The following is an 18239-nucleotide window of genomic DNA, read 5'->3' as shown; positions in this document are numbered from 1 at the left end:
AAAGAAGTCCACTTGGAGTGTACTTGAAATAATGAACGTATATTTTTTTTTTAAACTACTTGCAGATATAATATTAATGAAATATAAGGCCTTAAATGAGTATGTTTTCATTATAAAGTGTACTATTTAATAATAATAAATTAAATGTTTTCCTAATTTATTTAAATACATAGCATACAAAATTCAATATAAATTATATAGTATATAGTATATTGGAGTTTTCCATAAATGCTTATCAGTACATTTGGCATTTCAAAGACAACATATGTGTCATGATGTACTTAAAAGTCCTACTTAAGTGCATTAAAAAAACCTTCTAGAGTTCAAGAAATTGCATTTATTCTAAATTTAAATTTAAACATCACATAATGTAACAGAAGTGTAGTCTCACACATGTTTGTTCAGGTGTATGTGTATACCTGTGAGTGGGAGACAGGACACTCCAGCATCCTCTGTGTGGTCACAGTTGTGCTCCCCCCAGGCGGTTTTTGGACACTGCTCTATGGAAAGCTCATTTCCTGTGCAGCTCACTTCATCCAAAAACACTTGCCCTGAGCCTGCACCGAAATATGCTCCCACCCAAGCCTTAGCAACGCCCCTGAACACATCCATCAGAAAGTATTATTTAAAAAAAAACAACACTTTAATTGAAAATTCAAATCACTGAAGTTCCATACAACTCAAAGGAAGTGAAACAACTGCTGTGTTGAAAACAATTATTGCTGCCATCGAACATGCCATTTTTTTCCAGCTGATCTGGAGTCATTTGTGTACATAGTCATTAGAAAACCAGAGGGAGCTGTTTGTGTGTGCGGGTGCTTCTCGCAGCAGGTGGCTGTTAACGATCCAACTTCCTGTTGAATTAAGTTCCTCCTGAAGACTGACAATGTCCAGTATGTTTATTATGTATATTATGATTCAGATGAGCTTCTTCTCATACTGAAGAACTTCCTTTGTGAAAAAGTGCAATAAGGAATATTGAATATACACTTAGTACTTAGTGGTATCTTAAATGTATTTGCAAAAAAAAAAAAAAAAAATACTTGCAGATAAATTTACACACTTAACACTCTTAACACACTTACAGTAAGTACTCTTTTAAATTCCCAATGAAATCATGAATATGTTAGCCATAAGGTTATCTATAAGATCAAAACAATGACAAAATTTTAATTTAGAAGTTGTAAGCATTCAAAACTTAAAGTCTCACACTTCCTGTAAACAATGGTTTGGAATTATTGAAGAAATCATGGTTATGGAAGAACTTACATATATTTTAAGAATGAAGAAAGGTGCTTTTAAAAGGGACTGGGAAAAGTGGTTGATTTATAAAGAATTTAAAGACATCCTCAACTAAGTAAACATTAATGGCTATTAGAATGATTAACCTCACCAAGTTGGCTTTGTTGTTTTTTTTTCTTTTCTTTTTTTTTCTTTTTGTTTTTTAATGGGGGGGTTAGCGCATATCTTTTTAAGTATGCAGGTATATGATGATTGATATTTAAGAATATGCATGGATATGTATAGGTATAAAGCTGTCTATGCTATGTAGCATACATTTACAATTTATTCATGCTTAATTCCTTCTCCTCCCTTCTCTTAATATTGTTTTTCTATTAATTGTTCATCCTGTAAATCTAAAATTAAAAATAAAATTGATTAAAAAAAAAAAAGTCTCACACTTCCACAAATACGGATCAACGATTTTGACGACATCACCCTGAACTTCAGTTTCACAGCAGATTTTCTGTCCAATCAAATGCTCTCTTGAATCCAAAGCGTCCCGCCCCCTCCACTATAAATATATGCTGAAACTGTGGCAAACACCACTAACGAGAAGAAGAGATAACACCGATGCCATGCACCATCATAAATGACACACTTTTCAAACTATACATCCTCAGCATCATTATAATCACTGTTTTGCTTTAGTAGCAGCTAAATATTGAATATAAAGAGCTAATCTGTTTGAATGTGGCTGACATAAGCTGTCAAATGCAGCTTTACCGAGCTCAATGGCTCTGGCCAAAGCTGTGATATAAACAAAATGCTATTGGCGGTTTAAAATAGGGGGCAGGGCTCGATATGTCCCACCCTGTCTTCCTGTTTCAGTTGAAATTACGTCAACTCATAGAATAACACTGCGTGTTTCACAGGACTTCAATGGATCTTTAGAAGTCCACTTTCTAATAATGTCAAATTTTGTTATAGTATGCTTTTGTCATGCTTTGAAATAGATTTATTTGGATGTGAACTCATTTTTTAAAGCACATGTAAAATACTTGATTTTTTTTTTAATTGTAGTGTACATTTAAAAAAATATTTTTTTTTATAACACTTACATTTAGAGAAGCAGAAAATTCTCTCAATATGTGTTTAAGTCCTACATAGGTGGGTCAAAAAAGTACTCTAAAGTTCGTCTAAGTGCATTTATTATAAAATATTTATAATTATAATACATTTTCATTTAATTGCAATTAACATGCAGTTAAGTGCCCAAAAACATTGCATTCAGTGTGCTCTTAAATATATTGTTTTAACATATATTAATGTTTTTCTTTTTAAAGAGCATGTTCATATAATATAATCCAAATTTATAATAAGCAAACCCAAAGTTACAATCCATATCACAAAACATGGTGATAGTGTAATTGGCTGTTTCTTGGTGTTCTCTTACACTTGCAGTAAATGGCTAATAATTTAGGACAATGAGAGCAGAACAGAATTGTTTAATGTACCTATTTTTTTTTTTTCTTACAGAAATTGTGCATTAATATACGTTTCAGCAATGAAGGATAAAATCACTCCTTGATTCAGTCTATTACAATTGTTTATGCTAGTATATACATCTTTTTAATTTAACGACCTTCACGTTGATTTGCAGGCAAAATGGGTCACTGCATTACACAGCAGGAAATGAAAGAGAAAAACAGCCTGTAGGTGTAACACTCCAAAATCTAATTGTTTCAAGTATGCTAGAGGGCTGCATTAAGAGTGTGCTATGAGATTATCTATATTTATAATTCTTTCTGTGATTAATAGGCAATCAAGCACAAAGTTCAGCAGTCAATAATCAGTGAGGCAAAAAACGTGTGCTCGAACCTACACGTTTTATTCAACTGGAGTTTTTCCACTCAATAGAAACCCTTCACATGAGTGATTATTATGCAAACTCACACACCTGCAGAGCTTACTTTTGGGCACCATTTGTTACGCCCGTCACCGCCTGTATAATCAACCTGATTCACATCTTGATCTTTCCATTCCCTCTTTCTGTAATTCCTTTCTCTCTCTAAATCACCCTTCACGCCTCTTTGCCCTCTCGTTCTGTGTTCCTCTGGCTCTCATCCTCTCATTATCTCCATTTTTTGTCTGTCTCTCACTTTCTTACCGAGAACAAGAAAATATTTCAAATTTTTTTATCCAGAGAAGACACTTTACTCCTCTCTTTGCCACTATCTGTCTAACACTCATTTATATATAGCTCCAATTTGTTTATTTATTTATAATTTTTTGAGATGTCAATTCAGTAATTAATTAATATGAATTCCTAATAATTAATTAATTATGAATTATCAAATATCAAAAATAAAATGAATAATAATGCATATAAATTAAATACAAATTGTATTGTCTTTCTTTTTATCATCAAAGTTCAAAACAAAGCAGTTTGTCATATCCGGTTCGCAAACGAATCATTCGATGTAACCGGATCTTTTTGAACCAGTTCACTACATCGAACTGAATCAAGAACCAGTTGCATTGGTTTTCGGATCACCAGTAGTTCTCTCAACGTAATGACATCATTGCCGATGATTGCCCTTGATTCAAGCCTTCGGTTTACCTAGGCTCATAACATTAACAAAGAATCAGTTCAGAATCAATCACCAAAAGAATCAGTTCAGACGTTCTGTGTGTTGGTCTGCTTCACGCTGAATTACACATGCGCAGTATCATCAGCTCCTGTTCTCGAATCGGACGCGTCTGACAGAAACGGTTCTTGACTCGTGAACGAGTCAGTCTTTTGTTCATTATCTGGCTCAGCTCGGTGTTCATCTTCAGTTCTCTCTTCACAGCAGTTCAGTCAGTGTACTGTTTGAGTAAATGAATAACTCCAGGATATAGGTTTGTTTGAACTCAGAGGGAGTGTCAGCCACATTAAAAAAGTTAACTGCTTAAGTCATTTATGGATTAATGCGTATTGGAGACGCGAACCGTTTAAAACGATTCAGTTCAATTTGGTGAACTGGTTCAAAAAGATCCGGTTACACTGAATGATTCGTTCGCGAACTGGATATGAACCAACTGCTTTGTTTTGAACTCTCTCTCACAACAGACACGGAAAAGAAGACAATGCTGTTTTTGCTATTTTTGGACCAAAATGTATTTTCGATGCTTCAAAATATTCTAACTGACCCTCTGATGTCACATGGACTACTCTGAAGATGTTTCTCTTACCTTTCTGGACATGGACAGTAGACCGTACACACAGCTTCAATGGAGGGACTGAGAGCTCTCAGATTAAATCTAAAATATCTTAAACTGTGTTCCAAAGATAAAAGGATGTATTACATGTTTGGATCGACATGAGGGTGAGTTATTAATAACATAATTATGATTTTTGGGTGAACTATCCCTTTAACAGCCCTATTTACTACACTATTTACTGAGATATTTCCTATCTGAATTGATCTGATTTGATTACTTCTAAAACGACTGAATTGAATTTGAAAACCAAAATGGATACAGTTGGACTTTGTATCTGTTTTTAGAGCTGGTAATTAAATAATTATAATTAATTAATTCAGAATGATTAACTATTTTAAAAAAAATTAATAATACAAATATATTAATATTTGTTCATATTTATTTGGTCAGTTAATCAGCATATCATGTAATTAATTCGATTTTTTTGTATCTAAACCACATGCATACACAGCAAAATCCCCAAAGCTCATAATTTATTCATGCCGCAATGCATGATGGGAGCCATGGATGAGTTTTTATTGGCTACAACATGCTTTTTTGGTGGTCACCGTTGCTGTGATGCTCACGCTGATTCCTGATCTCTGTGTGTCTAAACAAAAGATTTCTTTTTTACGTAGTACTAACTATTAAAAACATGTCATACTATGTCAGAGATGCTGAGTTGCTTACTTTTCTTTTTCACTTAATTTATGTATGCAGTAAAGAAACCTAAACTCAGGCATTCAGGTCACTCTATAACACATAGCTCAAATCACAATCAATAGCACACATGATTGCCTCTGCTGTGGTCTGTCTGTATGATATACTTCAGTCACCACAGCCACATAAAATCTAAAGATAATAACTGAAGGGTCAAGATCCCAACTAAATCAAACATTGACCACTATAATGGTGACACACAAATTGTGATTTTCTCGTTTGGTGATTCTGCTTGTTAACAGCAGGTGTCTTCAATAATGGTCAATCATAACTCAATTAACTTCTTAATTATCTCATTAACTTCAACTCTGCTTCAGTGTTACTTTTAACACTGCTTTAGTGTTTATATGAGTCCACACTCAAGAGTGTTTAATTAACACTGGGGATTTTACTGTGTATGTGGTATGAAATGTGATTTAATGCATTGCATTCCAAAAGTAAGATCAGATTTCAAGTTTTTTTCATGCATGTAATAGCATACAAATAGCACACTAGTGTCTACAGTCATGTCTGAATTCATACATTCTCACGAGTGAAATTCACTATGTATTGAATGCCAAGAAAGCACATACATGAATGTTGTGTTGTCTGATGTGTCTAATGATTCCAGTGCCATGATAAGAGTGTGTTTTTCTTTTCTTCATATGTGTGTACATATAGATTCAATCTGCATGGATATGATTTCATTACCTGCAAGACCTGAGTGTGTGTGTGTGTGTGTGTGTGTGTGTGTGTGTGTGTGTGTGTGTGTGTGTGTGTGTGTGTGTGTGTGGGCATGTTTTTGTGACATATCAGGACACAACTCTGTATAATGTCATGGGTATGACACAGGTATTACAAGGAGAGGGTGACTTATGAGGACATAACCCATGTCCCCATTTTTCAAAACGCTTATAAATCATACAGAATGAGTTTTTTTGAGAAAGTAAAAATGCACAAAGTTACCTGTGAGGGTTAGGGTTAGGGGTAGGGTTGGTGAATGGAGATAGAATATACAGTTTCTACAGTATAAAAACCATTACGCCTATGGGATGTCCCCACTTTTCACAAAAACAAACATGTGTGCGTGCGTGTGTGTGTGTGTGTGTGTGTCTTACCCCAATCCCAGCTGCCTGCAGACCACCTCAGCATCATTATCGTCCCACTGGTCATCACACACAGTGCCCCACTGTCCTGCATGATACACCTCTACTCTGCCCTCATACACTGACGGCCCACCAGACAGACGAACTGGGATGAACACTGAAGCTAAACACACACACACTTCAATTATTTTCTTGAGAGTGTTTATTTATGATTATATGTGTGTTTATGTACAGATTGTGTGAGCGTGTACATACCCTCTACTGGCGTGCAGGAGACAGCAGCCGCCTGATGGTTAACACACTCTCCTCTGTTCCAGACGGTGCGACTGCACTGCAGAAGGTCCTCTTCCTGTCCCTCACAGCCCACCGACTGCCAGTGAACTACAGACACCACCAGACGGGACAGAGGACTCACACGGGCACGCGCTCTATAGCTGAGACAGAAAGGCACAATAGTGTCATTTTTTATTCATTTGATTTCTTTACTTGAGTCTTTTCCTAGCTATCAATATATTTATTTTTTACAGTGTTTTAGCTGTTCTGTAAATGGTAGCGAACATGTGTTGAACTCAGAGGGGCTAAGATCCTAATATGATGGTATGCTGCTCATGAAACGTGATTTCTGATTATTGTTGAATATGATTATTGTTATATGTTGAAAGCAGTTCATTTCAATATTTTTGCTTTATTAAATATTTTTGTTGGAAAAAAAAAATCAGGATACTCTGATGAATACAAAGTTCAAAAGAACGGCATTTATTTGACATAAAAATCCGTAGTAACATTATAAAAGTCACTCTTTAAAAAAAACTTTTGAAATAATAATGAACAACATTAAGAGTCTTAGTAGGTTTAATGTTATTTATATACTATTTAATAGTGTGCAAAGATACATACTGCAAATATAGTACAAGCAGTGTTGTGCCTGAACGCGTTCATTGAAGGATAGTTCATGAACTCGTTCATATTTTGGGCGAACGCGAACTGAACGTGCTGTATTAATGTCTGATGAACGTTACTGTCAACTCGTTCATTCTGGTGTCTGTGAACGGCACGCTCTCTCAGGTTAACTTAGTTCAATAGGGTGCCAGATTTCTATAAAGACTTCCAGGCGAAAACCCGGCTAAAACACACCGTAAACGGGTTTTAATATGTAGCGGAAAAACACCCAATCTGGCAACACAAGCCACCAGTGTCGCACCTCCGTCCGCCGCATGCGTGACGCGTCATCAAAAAATAAATAAATAAATAAAAAACATGGAGGCGACAGCAGCATGTAGCAAGAATGCGTATGATCATTTCAAATAAATTTTATGATGTTTATGACAAGGTCGGTAAGAATGGGAGACAAAGCAATAAAGCAACAAGGGGGGAGTGCTGTCCCCTCAATGCTAATGTAAACCCTGGTTGGATAAGGATTCAAAATTGGATATGAAGATGAAATCTGCCGCATAGCTTCATTGTTAAAACTGATAAAATAATTGCTGTCTGTGATTCTATATGGGCTGTTGCAATAATTTTGAAAAATAATAGCTCGAAGCAACATATGGAAAAAAAGAACTATGAACTAGTTCATTTTTGGAACTGTGTGAACTTAGTTCAAAATTTTGTAGTTTGAACTATGAACTGAACTAGTTCATTTTAAAATTTGTGAATTGAACTTTGAACTAGTTCATGTAGAAAGTGAACTTTCCCAACACTGAGTACAAGTGATATGACAGTATGTTATCCACACTAAATGTATGTGTGTGTAAGTGTATTACCTCTGTCCCAGCTGTCGACACACCACAGTGGCATCTCGCTCATCCCAGCCGTTACTGCAGATGGTTCCCCACACACCATTCAGATACACTTCTACTGTACCTTCCAACTTGGATCTGCCTCCCTGCAGTCGCAAAGAACCTGTGAACGCACACAAAGTCAAAGGTTAAACAGGAGAGTGCTGTTGACCTTTGACCAAAACAAACATTTGGTTCCATTGGTCTCTGTAATTTTGATAAATGTGCACATTACAAATGTTCCCACAGTTACACAGCAAGATAACATTAATCCAAGACTTGCTTTATGTGATGACAGAGGAATGCTTTCAACTCTACATGAGTTCTAGTCGTTTCTATAATAAATGTGTGTGTGTTTGTGCGTGTGATACTACAAATTACTGCAGCTATAATGTGTGTCATGAAAACAATGTGAGCTATTGAGTACAGCAGTACAATCAGGTCTATTATAAAGCAAGTTAATGCACATGAGAAAAACTTTTTTTCAAAATACATTCTAACCATTCTAACTGGAATATTCCCATATTTAAGTATATTAATTTGCAGTTGTGTCTCAAAGAGCTATTTTTAGTTTTTGTATATACTCTGGCAAGTTTTGGATGTGAATAAACTTTGTAATTCAGAGATAATAACAACCAATTTAAAGTAAATTACTAGTAATTCAAGTAATTAATTTTTATATCATTTATAGCATGCACCATGTAAGATGTATTAGAGTTACCCAACACCTAAAATTAAATACATAAAATATATCAATGTAAATTTGCATTAGAATTTTTTAGATTGTTTTTCAAAATTTGACCACAACAGTATGAATATATAACCACTTGCTACTGGAACAGACGTCTGTGTGAAACGTGTGTGAAAGCCCTTTTCATGCATTACGTGTTTACAGGATGTGCAACCCAGCTGCAGCATTCACAGCTGTAATAAATCACACACAGTACACACACACACACACACGATGGCAGCACGTTCTTCAAACATTTCAGCGCTTCAAAACATTCACAGAATGTTTGGAAAATTATATGCGGCTGATGTGCTGGAAATATCAACTAATAAAATACCAAAATATTTAAATAGACTCAATCGGTTCCCATTTAATATAAGACATTGAGCAAATGTTAACATTCAAAGTGCTTTGAAACTAATACTAGTAATATTGGAAAGAAAAAAATGTCAAAAATAGTAAATATGGAAAAATTATGGAGAAACTCAATTAATCATTTATTTATTTTATTTATTTATTAATAATTTTTGAAGCCTATACTTAAATACAGAAATTTAATTTTAAAATCGAAGTTATGCATTGGAGTAAAAAGTGACACATTGCTCCAAGTCTCTCGTATACAGTAAATTATATTATGTCTTCAAAGTTAGTTATTCTCTCGTGTCGTCACAAAAGTCATACTTTTTCAAATACTGTCTGACTGTCAAGACAACCATAACAGCGCACGGACTCTCTCTCTCGCGCGCAAGCTCCAGCTGGGCAGCTCGAGACCTGCAGGATACTCGCTCGTGCACAAAAATTAATAACTGCAACAGAGCTACTGTTGGAACAGTAATGACATTACATTACACAGACTGCTGCTGGAGATGGTTGTCTCAAAGTAAAACGTCCCAGTGCGCCGGATAAGAGCGCTCGCTTTGTTCTCAGAGTAGGTGCTACCTGAGACGCGCATACCTTTCCCACGCGTGGACGCATTGAAGTTTGGACATGTCTTAGCTTGCTTGCGTGCCCTGCACTGGTTTAATTCTGAATCAAAGGTTTAGCAGAAGATAAACCGAAAACAAACATTATACTAAGGTCACTCTTAAGAAATCTTGAACCCAATGTCGCGTGCAGGTAACTCTTGAAAATGAAACACACTTGTCGCGCAGATTAGGCTATAAGTTATTATAAATGGCTGCTTTTACAAATAAGATCATTCTGTCTGGTACATACCTTGCTTGCAGTCGCAGTAGCCCCAGTCAATGCGTCCCCGGTTGTTTGTGAAGAAGCACCAGGGTCGAATTCTCGCGTCCGGGTTTCGGCAGAAGCTATGATCCCCAAGTCCTTTCCCCGGATACCGCTCTATAACACCGGGCACATCGCTCCAGTTAATGCATTTCACGCCTGACTCGGTTGAGTCTATGGATCCCTCGTAAAAGCCCGCTTTCCCTCTGCTCTGAATACAGTCGGTGAACGGAGAGCCGTCACTGCGCGCGAGGAGCAGCAGAGAGCAGACGGTGACGAGAAACCGACATCTCACATCCATCACGATCAACCACTGTCAGCATAACCATAACAACAATTACAGTTCCTCTCCAGTCTATGTGGAGACATGCTCCTTGAGTGATCTCATCTTGTCTTTTGTCTGTTGCCGGAGCAGCTCGGAAGCGGATCAGTGAAACAGAAAGCGGGGAAGCCCGGGGCTTAACGACTCATGCATCATTAGAAGTTTCACAAAAGAATATCTAAAGCAATAATGATGTCGAGTGTCAAGGTGCAGAATATCCCGTATAGTAGATATAGTGCAAATAAATTGTAAAAAGAATTCCACTGACAAGTTATCTCAGTTTCAGTCATCACTGTCGGTGTGAAATCTTGTTCATTCATGCATTCAGGGAGAAGAGTATTGACCAGCAGCCGAGCCCAGGTCATGTCTGCCCTCTTGTGTCAGTAAAATATAACCAAGAGTCACTGCTGCATGTGTCTGTGTGTAGGGCTGTCATTTTGTAATAAAACATCTGTTCAAAAGCGTGTGCTCAGTAAGATTTTGAAATAATTCAGTACTTGCATTCAACAAGGATGCAAACTGATCAAAGATGACAGTAAAGAAATGTATAATGTAACAAAAGCTAATTATAAAAAAATAATAAATGCGGTTCTTTCTAACTTTCTGATCAGCAGAGAATCATGAAAAATGTATCAGTTTTGACAAAAATATTACACTGAATCAGCATAGAAAGATTTTTAATGGAATATGAATAATAGGTTGGAATAATAGCATGGAATAATAGCTATTAAAAATTCAACTTTTCTGTATAAATGAATAAATATATTAAAATAGAAAACAGTATAGAACACAATTGGCATAATAGAATAAGAATAAAAGAAATGGAATGGAATAGAATCATATAATAACGTCTTTAAAATACTAAGGATAAGTGAATCTAGGATTTTTTATAAAATAATTTCTTAGATACAAAATAGTATGTAGAATAAACAAAATCTAATGCAAAAAAATAGGAGGTAAAACTGAAAATTAATGAATGTGACCAAACTGGCACAGAAATTGTTTTCACTTTGAAATTAAATGTGAACACTTTAGCCTACTAGTTAGGCTTTTTTCAAAACATTTACAAACTTCCAAAAATGTCATAATACAAATCGAAACAACAACGCAATGGAAGAAACATTTTAATGAAAAATAAAGTAAATAAAAACAAAAACGCTAGAAAATGTGCATAAACATTATATTTTACAAACAAAAGTCATTTATAAATTTAGGAGAATTGTGGATGAAATATTTCCCCAGTAATAATAATTATTAAGCGGAATGTAATTAATCTTTTTCAAGTATCAGAAGCCGCTTACTGACGTCATAGTATGCGTCTAGCAGCGTGATGATGTAAAATACGCGCGACGGCTCCTCACGTCGAGGTTTTCAATTCAATTTACCGCTCAATTGTTTACACCAAATAATTGTATCATAAATAATCTCCCTGGAAAATACTGTTGACATGAACAGCCGGCTGCAGGAAATACGTGAAAGACAGAAGCTCAGACGGCAGCTTCTTGCACAACAGGTGAAGAAACACGACTTTTCACCGCATAAAGCCAGTTTAAATGTGTTCGCGGGGTTTGAGTACTGCGATTGTGCTTTATGAAGTTAATGTTTGTTTCTCGTAGCTCGGCGCAGAGAGTCCCGACAGCATCGGTGCTGTTCTCAACAGTAAAGATGAACAAAAAGAGATCGAAGAGACCAGAGAGACGTGCAGGTAACGTTACAGACACATGTTTGAAAACGTGATATAGAAGCAAGAGTATAAAGGCAGAATTAAGTCTTCCCCCGAAATGATCAAAGTAGGGCACTGTTGCAGTAAGCAAAGGTTACTTTAAACTTCTCAAATCAGAACAGTGCTAGTAATGATGGGGGTTAGTTATCCTCTGGTCTGTTTTGTGTTTACTGCAGGGCTTCATTTGACACATCACTTCCTGTTGCTAAAAGAAAGTGTCTGACTGAAGGTGAAGACCCGGAGGAGGATGTGGAGGAGCAGAAGGTGAGTGAGCACTGATCAGCTGTAAACCTGAGTGCTGTTTAAATGAGATCAGGGTAAGGCTGTAGATAACTGATCCTGGATCTGCTGTGTGATGTTCCAGGAAGATGTTGAGCTCCAGCAGCAGCAACAGCAGCAGCAGCAGGAGGAGAGCGGACCATATGAGGAGGTGTACAAAGACTCCAGCACCTTCCTCAAGGTAGATTTAAACACAATCCAGAATGATCGTGCAGTATGTTGGTGATTGCTTTTTAAAATAACAAATATTAAGTTTTTTTTACAAGCCATGGTGACACTTTAGAATAATGGTTCATTAGTTATTGTTAGTTAACTCCTTTAGTTAACATGATCTAAGCAAGAACAATCCTTTACAGCATTTATGAATCTTAGTTGATGTTAATTTCAACATTTACTAATTCTTTACTCAAAATCAAAAGTTGTGCTTGTTAACATTAGTTAATGCACTGTGAATTAGCATTGACTTACAATGAATAACTGTATTTTCATTAACAAAGATTAATAAATGCAGTAATAAATTATGTATTTAATTTTAGGTGTTGGGTAACTCTAATGTTAATTTGTTTGTTCCTGTTAATTAATGAATTAACTAATGGACCATTATTCAAAAGTGTTACCCAAGCCATTTTTGTTTTTTAAAAAGCTCATGATGGTAACACTTTTTTTGATTCACAGGGCACTCAGAGTTTAAATCCTCACAACGATTACTGCCAACACTTTGTGGACACAGGGCATAGACCTCAGAACTTTATCCGAGATGGAGGTAAATGTTCCTATGGATCATTGTTCTTGTGTTTTTCTTCCTCTCTCGTATCCAGGTGTTAGACTGTGTCAGTTGTGTTCTCTGTTGTGCTTCAGGATTGGCTGACAGATTTGAGGAGTACCCAAAACAAAGAGAGCTCATCCGACTCAAAGATGAGCTCATCGCTGCCACCAACACCCCACCCATGTAAGAAAACCTGCTGTCAGACAATGCCAAATAAAACCGATGCTTAAGACCTGTCTAATAGACCTTAGTCAACTGTTCTTTAACAACAAACCGATTGTTCAGCTGATAAACAAAGTGTTTTGAAAGTTTTGAAAGTTGTAAAAATAACATGATATAGGACTTTTATACAGTGCTGTCAAGTCTGCAAGTCTATCCCTCAATCTTAATTTTCATCCAAGTTAAATTCTATATAGCATCGAAGGTCTGTTATATGTCTCATTTGCATGTATTTCTGAATATATAAATGTATTTTGTATGTCAGGTATCTGCAGGCAGATCCGGACACGTTTGATCTGAGAGATTTGAAGTGTAAATTTGACGTGCTTCTGATAGAGCCTCCACTGGAGGAGTATTACAGAGAGTCAGGCATCATAGCCAACGAGCGCTTCTGGAACTGGGATGATGTGAGTTCTAGAAATGTGCATTGGAAAACATATGGAAATGGATTTCAGTTATACATACTTATTTTACAATTATACTTTTTTTTTGTATAGATCATGAAGCTCAACATAGAGGAAATCTCATCTATTCGCTCTTTTGTGTTCCTGTGGTGTGGTTCAGGGGAAGGCCTCGATCTTGGCCGAATGGTACATATCTCACAAACAAATACAGTCACTGTCTGTGAGAGTGTTACATATTTGAACATCTCTCTCGCTTCTCTCTCAGTGTCTGAGGAAATGGGGCTTCAGGCGATGTGAAGACATTTGTTGGATCAAGACCAACAAAAATAACCCTGGCAAGACCAAAACGCTGGACCCTAAGGCAGTCTTCCAGAGAACTAAGGTAAAAGACACTGTCCTGATTGGTTAGTGCAATGGGCAAACCATAACAATAATTTGCTACTAATTAAAAACAATTTGTTTTGTGTGTGCATTCAGGAGCACTGTCTGATGGGTATCAAAGGCACAGTTAGACGCAGCACAGATGGCGATTTCATTCATGCTAATGTGGATATAGACCTGATCATTACAGAGGAGCCAGAGATGGGCAATATTGAGAAGCCAGTCGAGATTTTCCACATCATTGAACACTTCTGCTTGGGCCGTCGACGGCTGCACCTGTTTGGCAGAGACAGTACCATCAGGCCAGGTTAGATATGCCCTACTTCTACTAAAAGAATTAGTTTATAATAAATCATTATGTACCCGCCTTCATATAGTTCCTGTATGATATATTCTGTGGAACAAACTTTAAAATTGATATACAGTATAACATGAAAGGCAGTTCTTTGTATTATATTATATTATATTATATTATTTATACACTGCTGTTGAAAAAACAAACAAAAAACAAGTGAGGCTTGTAAGATTTTTTTATGTTTTTGATTATTTTTTATGTCTCTAATTCTCGCCAATGCTGCATTTATTTGATTAAGATACATTAAAACACTAATCTTGAGAATATATATCATTAGTTCAAAATAACGGTTTATATTTTAAATTCTAATTAATTCCTTTGAGGCAAAGCTGAATTTTCAGCATCATTACTCCAGTCTTCAGTGTCACATGATCCTTCAGAAATCATTCTAAGATGCTGATAAAGATGCCTTTATCCTTTATCACATTTGGTTTTTCAGATTCCTTAATAACTAGAAAGTTTAAAAGAACCGAATTTATTTGAATAAATCTTTTTGTAAATTTATGAATGTCTTCACTGTTACATTTGATTAATTTCTCTGTGCTGAGTTAAAGTATTAATTTCCTAACTGACCCCAATTGCTAGTGTACTGATCTAGCTCTGATCTAATGTTGTGCATGATTTCAGGTTGGCTGACTGTGGGCCCCACGCTGACCAATAGCAACTTTAATGTGGAAGCGTATGCCGCCCACTTCAGTGAGCCCAACGCTTACTTATCTGGTTGCACTGAAGAAATCGAGAGACTCCGTCCCAAATCCCCGCCTCCTAAATCCATGGCAGAGCGAGGTGGGGGTTCACAGCGTGGAGGACGGGGCGGTTCCGCTGCAGGAAGAGGAGATCGGGGTCGGGAGAGAAATCGGCCAAACTTCCGTGGAGATCGAGGGGGATTCAGAGGCCGTGGAGGTCCACACCGTGGATTTCCTCCACGATGAAAGTGCACAACACGCCAGCTTTGAGACTGGTAAACAGAAAATGTGATGAGATTTTTTGTACCTAAAAAAAGGTGTTGTTGCTTTCAGTGGGTATCATTTTGTTAGCGTGTTAACTAAGAGCGTGATATTTGTACGAATATTATTCAACCTCAATTAAACCCTGTTTTCATTTTACAAAACTTTGAGAGGATTTATTTTTAATTTTTTGTATTATTAGTGTTGGTGTTTGTTTTTACATTTGGACATTAATTGAACCATTTTTTTTATCTCTCACTTGAGCATCTGCTCCTTCTGTGTGCACACTTCCTGTGTGTCCTGTGGAGTTTTATGATCAGTGTCAGGAGCTTATTGATTCCTTCAGCAGTGACATGTAGAATTAGTGGTTTGCGGTAAATAAAGCCGACCTAATTGATGTTTTCATGTTTTGTGGTTTGTTTATTGTGAGGAGCTGCATCATTATAAAAATAATACATGCTGAGTCCATAAAGGATAGCTCTAACTTTAGACCACTTTGCATCCATTTATTCTTAGTATTGATCAATAACCAGTCATGCGATAAGCATGAAATAACCTGTTATCTAAGCATTAGTGTTGTTTTCTGGCATGATTTTCCAATGTGAAACAAGGCACACTCATCTCAATTTATAATACTGTCTTTATTTCATGCACCTTACATTCACACACCAGTCAGTCAAAATAAATCTTTACAATGACAGCGCATCAGAGACTTTACTATTAACTAACACTAAAAGTATTTTATAAAATGTTACTTGGAAGAAAATGTTATGTTTAAAAAAAAAACATTTGATTTAAACGTTTTGCCAAGACAACAGCTGTTATTGTGAATTTAAGTACTAAAATAATGAGAACTAAATGAAATAATCAATAAAAGAAATACTATATACACATAAAAAGTGACAAAACAAAATTGCTATAACTAAAATTAACGTGAAATATGCTTTTTTTTTTTTAAAAAATCCAATTCAAAAACTATAAAAGTATTTCAACGATACTAAAACAACATCGTCTGAAATCAGAGTGAAGCTGAATGACCTGCAGTGTTACTGGACAGACTGATCAGGTCCTGAGAATTTGACATGTGGGTTAATCAGGATAAAGAAGTGTGTATTTTTGATTACTAATTACTAACTAATTACTAAGTGTATTTCTAATTAATAACATTACTAATTCATTGAACACATTGAAGTGTACAAACCCCCACACACTTTATTAGTTAAGCAGTCTCTCATTATGTTTCCACTGTTTGTTCCACTAATCTGGAGTTAAAGCAACTAAGGATTACTTCCAAAGAGATTGGACGATCTCATCGCTGATTAAAAGTCAACTGATAACAGCATTGACCAATCAGGTGCTGCCTGGGTGGAGCTTAATTCAACTCAGCAGCGGATTGGCTGTCATAGTTTGTATTAAAACCGTCATCAGCTGTTGATGATGATACAACTGTATTATCAAAGTCTGAAATTTGGTTTACTCACAATTACAAGACTGTCATATAGACAAATAGACATACAGGACCCTTACAATCACATAACAAAAAAAAAACCTATTCAAAGCTCCAGTATTTCATTTTTGTGTTGATTATTCATGGTGTACAAGCTGTATTAAAGCTGAGTTCTTCAAATTGACTGGAAAGTTCTGACAAAGATCTCTGTAGTTTGTTTCGGTGCTAATGTGATGGTAACAGAGGGAGACTGGACTTAGATCAGGTTTGAGCACAAAGCAATGAATCATTCAGCGTGATGAATGCAAAAATCAGGCTAATTGTGTCTCACTGGAGGCGACGTGCGTCAGGCATGAGAGGGTTTGAAATGAGCAGAAATGAATTGTTACTCTGGAGTCTGTTTACCCTTTTTTTTGTGGGATGCACATCCAGGGCACGAAGCTCCCGTTCCACCACGTCCCAAAGATGCTCTATTGGGTTGGGATCTGGTGACTGTGGGGGCCATTTTAGTACAGTGAACTCATCATCATGTTCAAGAAACCCATTTGAAATGATTCGAGCTTTGTGACATGGTGCATTGTCCTGCTGGAAGTAGCCATCAGAGGATGGGTACATGGTGGTCATGAAGAGATGGAGATGGTCAGAAACAATGCTCAGGTAGGCCGTGGCATTTATACAATGCCCAATTGGCACTAAAGGGCCTAAAGTGTGTCAAGAAAACATCCCCCACACCATTACACCACCACCAGCAGCCTGCACAGTGGTAACAAGGCATGATGGATCCATGTTCTCATTCTGTTTACGCCAAATTCGACAATTCAATTCAACAGAAATCGAGACTCATCAGACCAGGCAACACTTTTCCAGTCTTCAACTATCCAATTTTGGTGAGCTCGTGCAAATTGAAGCCTCTTTTTCATATTTGTAGTGGAGATGAGTGGTACCCGGTGGGGTCTTCTGCTGTTGTAGCCCATCCACCTCAAGGTTTTGCGTGTTGTGGCTTTACAAATGTTTTGCTGTATACCTCAGTTGTAAGAAGTGGTTATTTCAGTCAAAGTTGCTCTTCTATCAGCTTGAATCAGTCGGCCCATTCTCCTCTGACCTCATCAACAAGGCAATTTTACCCACAGGACTGCCGCATACTGGATGTTTTTCCCCTTTCACACTATTCTTTGTAAACCCTAGAAATGGTTGTGCATGAAAATCCCAGTAACTGAACAGATTGTGAAATACTCAGACTAGCCCATTTGGTACCAACAACCATACCACGCTCAAAATAGCTTAAATCACCTTTCTTTCCCATTCTGACATTCAGTTTGGAGTTCAGGTGATTGTCTTGACCAGGAACACACCCCTAAATGCATTGAGCAACCGCCATGTGATTGGTTG

At 36.7% G+C, this 18239-nt stretch overlaps 1 protein-coding gene and 1 pseudogene across 1 annotated transcript; one reads left to right on the top strand and one right to left on the bottom strand.

Moving 5' to 3' along the window:
• The window catches only part of LOC113106864 (neurotrypsin-like), a 36126-nt pseudogene extending 25473 nt beyond the window's left edge, over window positions 1–10653 (bottom strand).
• A 994-nt stretch (window positions 10654–11647) lies between these two features.
• On the top strand, window positions 11648–15801 carry mettl14 (methyltransferase 14, N6-adenosine-methyltransferase non-catalytic subunit). The gene is made up of 11 exons (XM_026268868.1): window positions 11648–11842; window positions 11946–12034; window positions 12229–12316; window positions 12417–12512; window positions 13007–13094; window positions 13190–13280; window positions 13582–13723; window positions 13814–13906; window positions 13986–14102; window positions 14198–14408; window positions 15084–15801. Exons 1-11 carry the CDS (start codon window positions 11777–11779, stop codon window positions 15386–15388), a joined length of 1386 nt encoding a protein of 461 aa, XP_026124653.1. The 5' UTR covers window positions 11648–11776; the 3' UTR covers window positions 15389–15801.
• Window positions 15802–18239: the final 2438 nt, after the last annotated feature.

This window comes from Carassius auratus, chromosome 1 (assembly GCF_003368295.1).
Source record: "Carassius auratus strain Wakin chromosome 1, ASM336829v1, whole genome shotgun sequence".
Lineage (NCBI taxonomy): Eukaryota > Metazoa > Chordata > Actinopteri > Cypriniformes > Cyprinidae > Carassius > Carassius auratus.
Note: the sequence above shows the minus strand (reverse complement) of the source record. Positions and strands in the feature narration are given on the sequence as shown.